This window comes from Manihot esculenta, chromosome 11 (genome assembly GCF_001659605.2).
Source record: "Manihot esculenta cultivar AM560-2 chromosome 11, M.esculenta_v8, whole genome shotgun sequence".
NCBI lineage: Eukaryota > Viridiplantae > Streptophyta > Magnoliopsida > Malpighiales > Euphorbiaceae > Manihot > Manihot esculenta.
Window position 1 is genome coordinate 19,565,882 of NC_035171.2, and position 9,939 is coordinate 19,575,820.

At 26.1% G+C, this 9,939-nt stretch overlaps 1 protein-coding gene across 1 annotated transcript; it reads left to right on the forward strand.

The window, feature by feature from the left end:
- Positions 1 to 4,495: 4,495 nt before the first annotated feature.
- Positions 4,496 to 8,673, forward strand: LOC110627096 (rac-like GTP-binding protein 5). Its single transcript, XM_021773332.2, has 7 exons — positions 4,496 to 4,864; positions 5,956 to 6,043; positions 6,129 to 6,238; positions 6,337 to 6,400; positions 7,847 to 7,911; positions 8,040 to 8,105; positions 8,209 to 8,673. Exons 1-7 carry the CDS (start codon positions 4,766 to 4,768, stop codon positions 8,311 to 8,313), a joined length of 597 nt encoding a protein of 198 aa, XP_021629024.1. The 5' UTR covers positions 4,496 to 4,765; the 3' UTR covers positions 8,314 to 8,673.
- Positions 8,674 to 9,939: the final 1,266 nt, after the last annotated feature.

Genomic DNA, 9,939 nt, shown 5'->3' on the forward strand with positions numbered 1-9,939 from the left:
AATCATTATCATGTTTACCGTGTTGATCCAAATAGTTCTGATTTGAAAATAAAATTTTTTAAGTTCAAATATTCTATTTTTTCGATCTGTCATTTTATTTGTATATATAAAATTTTAGTTAAAATTATTTAAAGAAATCTTTCTCATATAACTTTTTTTTATAAATGCTTTATTTTAAAAAAAGTAATTTACAGAAGAATCAGTCAAATTGGATTTTTACTTAAGCATGGATTTTATTTTTTATATGATTTTTTTAATTAAAAAATTGAAATCCTTTATTTTACATATAAAGAATTGATAAAATAAAATAAATTAAATTAAATTTATGAAAATTTAGAAAAATAATTAAAGACACTTTTACCAAGTTAAGTTTTTTCCAAAGAAAAAATAAAATAGGTAAACGTGGAAGCAACTCATTCCGCCTTTTAAGATATTTAAATAAGATAAATAAAGCATGCATTTTTCGCATTTCAAAGCAGAAAACATAGAAGTTACTAAAAAAAAAAATTGGAGGGATTTTAATTTAAATGTTAATCATAATTTTTTCGCCTTCATTAATTATCATGCATATTTTAAATAGAGTATTGAATAAAAAATTTAAATATTTATAGTAATTTATATTTATATTCAAAATTTAAAATTTAAAATAGTAAAATTAAATCTTTTTAATTGGAAAATTGAATTTAGAAAATTAATAATAAATTAAAATATAATTTTTAAACTTTTATTAACAATAAAATAGTTTTTTATATATATTTTTAGTATAATAATATTATTTTTTATTAATTTTACTATTTACTCTTTATTTTTATTTTTATATAATATTAATAAAAATTTTAAATATAAAAAAATTAAAAATTTATAATTTAAAATATTATATAATATTTTATATAATAAGCATTTATTTGTAATAAATATTTATAAAATATAATATATTTAATATTATATATAATAAATATAAAAATATTAATTTTTAATATAATATTTAAATTAAAAGATTACCTATTTTATTAAAAATATAAAATTTTAATAACTATATTATAATTTACCATTAATTTTTCTAAATTTAATTCAAAAATATTTGATTTTATCCTCTAAAATTTAATATTATTATAAATGTTATGAATTTCTTTTAATATTCTAATTTTAAAATGATAATTTTTGAAGATCTTTTAATTAATAATATTATAATCATATATCTTAAATTTAAATTTAAAAATTCATATTCCCCATTTAAATTAATTTATTCAATTTTAAAAGTGATTTTGATATAGCTATAACGAAATCGATATTTATGAAAATATCTTTTTTAGTTTTTAACATTAAAAGTATAAAAATAAATTAATCTATTTGTAATCTCTAATTTATAATAAATTAATTCTTTTAACTAAGAGATATTAATTAGGTTATTTTTAAATTTTAATAAGAAAAGATTTGTGAATTTTACTCTTCAAAATTATTTATTGGTGATGTGAAATTATATTATTTAAAATTTAATTGTCATAGTTAATTTTTTACTTTTCCGGCATTTAATTTTTTTTTTAAATAAAACTATTTATTATATTAATAAAATTTCATCAAATAAAATAGAATATTATTTCAAATAGAAAGACGATTATATCTAATAGATTCTGTAGTCGAAGTATGAACAGCTAAAGTATCATTACGACGAACTCATCTAACAGAAATATCAGTTCTAGAGTCAAAATCAAACCCGACATAAGATAATTTGGCAAAAATGCTCCTTAAGTGCTGCATAAAATAATTTGGCAAAAATGATCTTACTTCTTTTTCATCTCTCGAAAAAGAGTTTTTACGAGATAAATTTCGAATAAGGTTCCAAGACTAACGTCGTCGTTGCGATTCCAGAAACTCATAATAACTAATAAACCTCCATTGAACATTACCTTCCAAAATAATCGAATCAATAAAATTCGAAGAAAAACCAACCATACATAACTCTTTCATATTAACGAAAAGTCACCTCCCAATTATTGTTTATTGACCGAGAAACAACCATCAAAAGGTAAAAAATTACGAAAAAATTCCATACGAGAATTAAAAACTTTTGTTTTCATAAAAAATAAAATGTATTGGATTGTATGTGAGAAACTTCCCTACCATACAAAAATTATAAGTGACGATTGAAATATTTTCGGAACTCTTAATAGGGACAACAATTTCTTCTTCTTCATCGATAGTCAATTGACACAGATCATCTTTTATGGAGAAAGAGAAAAAAGAAGTTAGGTTTAAAGAAGAGAAAAAGATGAGAGTATCGAATCACAAAGGGACTGTAGAGGGAAACTTACATCCAAAGATTTTTCTTCGAAGCGAATGTTCTGGCAAATCCATTTATGATAAGTTAATTTATATTATAATCTCTAAATTTAATGAGATTTATAATTTTCACAATTATTTAATTCGGTACTCAGTCTATCTGAGTAAATCTGAGAGATTTTAATTTTTATTCAACTCAATTTTTAATTTTTATTTTAAAAAAATAAATTTATAATTTAATTTTTATTATTTAAAAATAAATAATTTCATTTTTAAATTTTATTTTATTAATAAAATATTCATTCCCTTAGCTTTAGTGTTAGATATTGAAAAGTCAACTAAAATTTGGACCCTTTTAATCCTAATTTTTAATATATATTAAAATATATGTAGCAATGTTATACAAATATTTTTTATTATATAAACTCTAAATTTTAATTTTTAAATTCTTTAATTTTTAATTTATATTAAAATATTTTATAATAATTTTATATTAAATACTTTTTCACTATATAAATTTTAAATTTTTTAATCTTTAATTTAAATAAAAATATTTTATTGCATGTTTATATTAAATATTTTTTTAATTCAGTTAAAATAAATGAACTTGATACAAGTTTTTTAATAAAATTTATATATTTTTTAAAAAAATATTACAATTAGTAGATATATAAAAATATAAATATTTAAATTAAATTATATATATTAATATGATTGAAAAAATATTTAATATAATATTATTATAACATATAAAATAATTTAATTTTTAAAGTTTTATTTTATTAATAAAATAATCATAACGCTGTTGAAATTTAAAGTAATATTTTTTCTTTAATAATTTATTTTTTATAATTTTAATATTTATAATAAATTAGTCTCTTCAAAATGAATTAACTTTTTTAATTAATAAAAATAATTTAAGAGTTAAATTATTCACTATTTAAAATATAAGAATTAAGTTATAAATTTCATTAAATATTATGGACTATAATTTAAGTTAGTTTTTAATATACATATATTTAAAAAAAATAGTTTTATTTAATTTTTTTTACATATTTTAATACTCCTTATATCACTTTCAAATATAATATAAAATTATATTATGAAAGTAGTTCAATTTTTTTTTATATTTTTATTATAATAATAATAATATATATGTTGTTAAATTATAACACTATCATATTATATATAAAAAATTTTTAATATATAATTAACTCAATCAATCTCTAATTTATAATTATATATATAAAAATCAATTTATAATAATAAAATTCAGAAAATATAAATTAAAATAAAAAATATTTTAAAATAATAAAAATTGTACATATATCAACCAATTTATAATAATAAAATCAAAGAATTTAAGTATAAATAATAATAAAAATTTTAAAATTTAAACCTATTTTGTGAGATCTTAAGTTTAATTATCTAAGTTTTTGATGTCATTTTAAAAAACAAATAAATAAATTAGATGATATTATAATTTATTTTTAATAAAAATTAGATTATCACTCTAATATTTATAAATTTTATTCAATTATATTAAAATTAATTGGGATATAAAATAATAATTTATGTAGAAATTTTATTATTTTTAAATTAAAATAAATTTTTTTAATTAATTAAAATTAATTTAAAAAATAAATTTATCATCTATATTAAAAAATAAAATTATCAATTACTTAAATAATTAAATATTAATAATTTAAAAGCTTAAAGTAATTATGACTCTCTCTCTCGTCCTATTTATATATATATATATATATATATATATATAATATAAATAATTAAATATTTTATTTTTTAAAAGTATTTATATAATATTCAAATTAGTAATTTTTAAAGTTAAGATAATTTTTAAAATTAAAATAATACCATTCATATAGTATAAAATTATTTTGTTTGTATATTATTATTATTGAAATACATCAATAAATAATTTGGTTAAACTAAATAATAATTCATTTTAATATTAATTTTAATGATTTAATTGTTTTTAAATATCATTTTAATTATATACTAATTTATGAATAAACATACTCAACTCTTAAAATAAAATTTTCCTTTCGTTTCTCTAATTTCCTCAAATCGAAGTGGAAATTTATACGAGATATTTGAATATGAAAAAATAAAAAATAAAAAAAAAATAAAGAAAGGAATGAAAGTGATGAGGGCTGGGGGGTCCTGAAATATAGGTTCCCAAGTCATTTATAGCTGGCAGGAGCTGTCCTCCTTTCTTTCTTCCCCTCTCTCATAGCTCCATTACACCATCCCCAATTTCTCGCTTGCTTGTTGCCTACACATTTCCCATCTCTCTCTCTCTCTCTCTCTCTCTCTCTCTCTCTCTCTCTTCCCGTTTCCCCAACAGAGAGCCAACACCTTCCTTGCTCTCTCAGTTTCTCTATGCTGCTTAAGAACTCAAATTTTTGAGTGTTTTTCTAATTGAATTCAAGAACCCAGAAGGAGTAGGAGAAGAGAGGGAAACATGAGTGCTTCGAGGTTCATCAAGTGCGTCACCGTTGGTGATGGTGCTGTTGGCAAGACGTGCATGCTTATCTCCTACACCAGCAACACTTTCCCTACTGTATGTATAAAAGATTATATCTTTTCTTTTCTTTTTTCTTTTTGGATTTGTGTTTGTTTCTTGAGAAAAAGTTTTGTATTTGTCAATTCAATTGAGTTTTGTACAAGTGGTTGTCTCTGAAATTTAGTGTAAAGCTGTTTTCTTTTTTCCTGTTTCTTTTGTCGAGAAAATTTGGGAAACAGGAAGGAAATTTAATTTCTTTACTTTTTCAAGATTGTCCTCGACAAGTCAACTGAGATTCGTTGAAGTAATTAGCTTAGTCAAGATGCGTTTTTTCTTTTTTGGGTAACCAGCTTTTTTATTGAAGTGTCAAGATTTAGGCTATTTCGTATCTGTTAATTTTTTATTGCCAAGGAAATGCTGGAAACCGAAAGAGAAATCCGACATTTTCTTTTTATTTTGCTTTTGTTTAATTCTTCATTGTTTGGATACCAAGAAAGAAAATTAGTCAAATCGCTCTGTTTCTCGTATATATAATAAAAGTTCATTCAAGTTTCAGATTTGGGATTTCTTTTTCTTTTTTTTTGGCTGCAAAATGTGACGGACAGAAACACAAGCATCGCTCTTGAGTCCTAATTTGTCATCGCTTCGAAATAGAGAGAGGCAATCCCCATCTTGACTTATATATGAGTAAATAGGATTAATGGAAGTCAGTGTTTGGCACCTGGGAGAGTAAAAAGGGACGATTAGGGTTTTTTTTTTTTCTTTTTTGGTGGGTCTTTGAGATTCAATGGGACAATCTTGAATGTAAATTTGGCTGTGATTCTTAGTTAGATCCTTTTACTTGAATATTGAATATTATGAACTTGCTTGCTAATTTGTAGCTTATCATGAGAAAATTATATCAAATTATATAATCCAAAAAATAGTGCAAAACTAGGTTTTCTTATGTTTTCACAACTTTTATTATGGTTAGAGGGATTTTTGAACTTCCTTATATTATGTTCGCACTTTCACAACTTCTGTTGGTGATTTAGCATTTCAGCTATTACCAATTAAACTTTGTTAATTTTGCATTACAAATTTGAGGTGGAATGGTTTTGACATGAAGAATCATTTACTATGTTCCTTTATGATTTGCTGTGAAACAGGATTATGTGCCCACAGTGTTCGACAATTTCAGTGCAAATGTGGTTGTTGATGGGAGCACAGTCAATCTAGGGTTGTGGGATACAGCTGGTATGTATTCAATTTGTAACTTTCTTCTGCTGTTGTATTTGGAAGTATATGATTATAAACTTCTTGGATTTGTTTCATGGGACAGGCCAGGAGGATTATAATAGATTAAGACCTTTGAGTTATCGTGGGGCAGATGTTTTTCTGCTTGCTTTCTCTCTCATTAGCAAGGCCAGTTATGAAAATGTTGCAAAGAAGGTATATCAGCATTATCTTTTTAATGCTTCTACTCATCTTTTAATGGTTTCTTTCTGTTATGTGTTTACGAATTCTGCAATATCTGTTTCAATTTCCAGTGGATTCCTGAATTGAGGCATTATGCACCTGGAGTACCAATTATTCTTGTTGGGACCAAGCTTGGTTAGATACTCCTACTTTGTTTTTTCTCATGTTTTTAGTAACGATGACATGATGGCAGTTATGTATAGCCTCATATGTCTTGAAACTCTTTGCTAGGGATTCATTTTTCTTTGAACATAATATGCAGATGCATAATAGTGAAACTTGATTGATTACTTTTGCATAGCCTATCAATTATTAAGTTTTAATTCATTTTTCAGAAATTGCGCTTACTGTAGTTTTTAATGCTTTACTTTTAGGTCAGATTCTCTTTAGAAGAATCTATTTCTTGGTTGCCATTGATTTCTAGCTTATTAAGGAAGCCTCCAAAAATATTTTGCAAAATTGCAAGTATTATCTTTGACCTTTGTTTTTCTCCTTGCTTTGGAGTTTTGATGTGTTTGTATGGTGTTGTGTTTCAATAGAATATTAATGATTAATCGGTTCTTAAATATTCCCATTTTGGCAATAGTATCAGTTTTTCAATTTTCATTCTTATAATAGTTTTAGATTTTTGCCACCCAAAGAAAAAGGGCAAATCTGATGAGGTAGAATATGGTAATAAGATACCACTGAGCATCAGACTTTCCAAAAATTTTTGTAATTTTCCGACTGATTTGAAAATTTTCAGTAATTCATTGTCGTACTCATGCCTTACTGTCCCTTTCTGGTATGAGCAACTGGTGTTATGGGTAAGGAGTTTAGGTAATTTTCGGATGGCAACAAGACCAAAACAAAAAACTTGAATTTACCTTTGTTTTAGGTAAGAAGTCCATGTAATTTAAGGATGACACCAGGAACAGAACCAAAAACTAGATTTTTAAACATCTACTAGTTGTGGACTTGTGCGGAACCAAGTAAATTTGTCTAGTGATACACAAAACAGTTTATTCTTGTCACATTCTCATAAGAGACATGGCATTGGAAAAAATTTTGGAGAATCAAAACAGTTGTTTTGTAAGGAATTTTTTTTTGTTCTAGTGGTTCTCATGAAAAATTCATCAAAACTATATTTCAAAATTGAGTATTTTCAACAAAATTTCCTGAATCTCTTCTATCTGAGGTGCTTAAATAAATATTCTTGTTGTAAACATCAATCAATGCTTAAAAACAAACACAAAATTCTACTTGTTTGCCTATAGGACTGGCATGTGGACCAAAACTCTTCTAGATTCAGTTTTAATGAAAAACAATGACCGTTTCCCATTGGACTGATTGCTTCATCTGATATTAGTTTTCTGCTTAAATCCCATACTTCTGTGTATTATCTGATGACTCAGAACTTTTGAATGAAACTCTACTCTCGACAGTGATAAACATGCAAAAATACATTCCATCTACTCAATGAAACTACTTCATGGATTATGTGTTGCCTCAGTGTACAATCTGTGACATCTGTCCATGTCTTATTTGTACTCCTTTTCAATGAGAAGCAGTTTTCATTAGAGCTAAATTTTCTTCTTCTAGATCTCCAAGATGATAAGCAATTCTTTATAGATCACCCTGGTGCAACACCCATTACCACTGCTCAGGTATTAACTGCCTTTTTCATTTAATCATTTTAAAAGTTTTATTTAAAATCCGTCACCTTCTTGCTTGCTTTGGTGGTTCATCTCTGTCATCTCAGCCTATGAGAATAAATTTGCTTTTTTCTTGAAAGGGGGAGGAACTAAGAAAGCTAATTGGGGCTCCTGTTTACATTGAATGCAGTTCTAAAACTCAGCAGGTATATGTTCTAGTGGGGCTCCTATTCACATTCACTCCATTCTTTTACATTTTGCAAAACTGGTGCTGACCTTTTTTTTTTCAACCACCCTTTGCAAATACAGAATGTGAAAGCTGTCTTTGATGCAGCCATTAAAGTGGTTCTCCAGCCACCAAAACAGAGGAGGAGAAAGAGAAGAAAGGCTCAAAAGGCCTGCTCCATATTATGATTGAGAAAAGCTGTGGAAGGAAAACATGACATTTAGGCATCAATCCCGTTAGTCTTTACGTTTTCTCATCTTCAGTAAACGGCAGGATTTGTTCTTTATATCTACTAACATAACTAGGAAGCACTTATAATCAAGTTGCAAATTTGTCACGTTCTGGGTTGCATTTTGATTTGTATATGAATGATTATGTATGTTAGCATGCACACCCTTCTGTTTCTTTAGGTCATTCTGCATGTTATTGACTGACGTGGGGATAAGTTCTCTGATATATTCATCTGTTTCCTCTTGTATTATGTATGATCTGTATTTGAGTTGGTGCATCTGAAAAATCTTAATATGATTATGCTTTTTGTTAGATTATATAAGTTTGTTCAGATATGAAATCAGCTGCTTTCATTGGTGGATTATTTCTACTTTGCATTTGTTACAAATGATGAGGAACAATAAATTTGAAGACCAGGAATCCTAGTCTGAAATATACATAAGCATCATGCTAAAGTTTTGGCTAATTAGCTTGGGACACTCTTCTCTGGATACTTTTTGCTATGGTTCTGAAGACATTATAATGGAGCATTCTGATAAGTCTTTGCTGAAATCCCATTTAAAACAAATGGTATTTGTATCTGGAATTGGATTCATTATTTGTTTAAGTTATAAGTGATGTCGCCGGTAGTCCTTTGTAGAAAAGTTCACCAAGTGATCAATCTACAAAACAAAACAAATGTTGGTGTTTATAAGCCATCATTCTAATGCTCTAAGTCGAAAAACAATACGCTTAGTGTGTAGAGATTGTGTATATGGAGTGTTGATATCATTAAGAAGTTGAAGTTAGTTGTCGAATCTGGATTAACCGATTAAGGGATCATGGATATTCCTAAATTTCCTGATGATTGAACCGGTGATAACCCTGATGATTGAACCGGTGATAACCGGATGAGTAAAGTTGAAGATACTCTTTTCAAGATGTAGACCGAGTGATGATTAGGCTCGAAATACATGGGCTGAGTTAAAGCCAGATCATTAAAGTTGTCCAATTATATCTAGTCAAAGATTCCACCTTCAGTGTAGGGATATCAATAATTAATAGTGATTATCTGCACAAGGAATGATTTAAAATGGGTTGACAAGGGAGGGAAAAGTAAAACTGGAATTAAATTTAAACGATTCTTTCTGGGTTTCCAATGACCTTTGTTGATGATTAAGGAGAAAAATGTCACCTTGGAGCCAATGCAATTAAGCCAGCAGTAGTTGAAAGAGAACGACTACTAATTGATTTCTCATTGGAGCACCTGTTATAAAATGATAATGCAAGATAACAAATATCTTCCAAGTTGTCTTTTCAAAATTCAAGTCTCTCTCTACTTACTACAATTTTCCTGGAATTAGTATCCACATTCACTTGTCTAAAAATGAATTAGTGGATCTCTTCTATTTCCACCTTTTGCAGCACCGCCAATCTCCACCACCACCTTCCTTTTTCCAGGGTATCCTTACATCTATTTTTCTTCATTTGCCTTGTAATTGTGGACCCTCCATGTTGGGCAAAGCTCAATTTGTTGCTTAAATGGCATCAAATAGAATATTGAAGGAGCTCAAGGCATGCAGGGAGATTCTCCAAATTCATGC

Coding starts and splice junctions, on each gene's coding strand:
- LOC110627096 (XM_021773332.2), top strand. CDS start 4,766: ATGAGTGCTTCGAGGTTCATCAAGTGCGTCACCGTTGGTGATGGTGCT. Junction 6,044..6,128: donor AGGGTTGTGGGATACAGCTG/GTATGTATTCAA, acceptor TTCATGGGACAG/GCCAGGAGGATTATAATAGA. Junction 7,912..8,039: donor CACCCATTACCACTGCTCAG/GTATTAACTGCC, acceptor TTTTCTTGAAAG/GGGGAGGAACTAAGAAAGCT.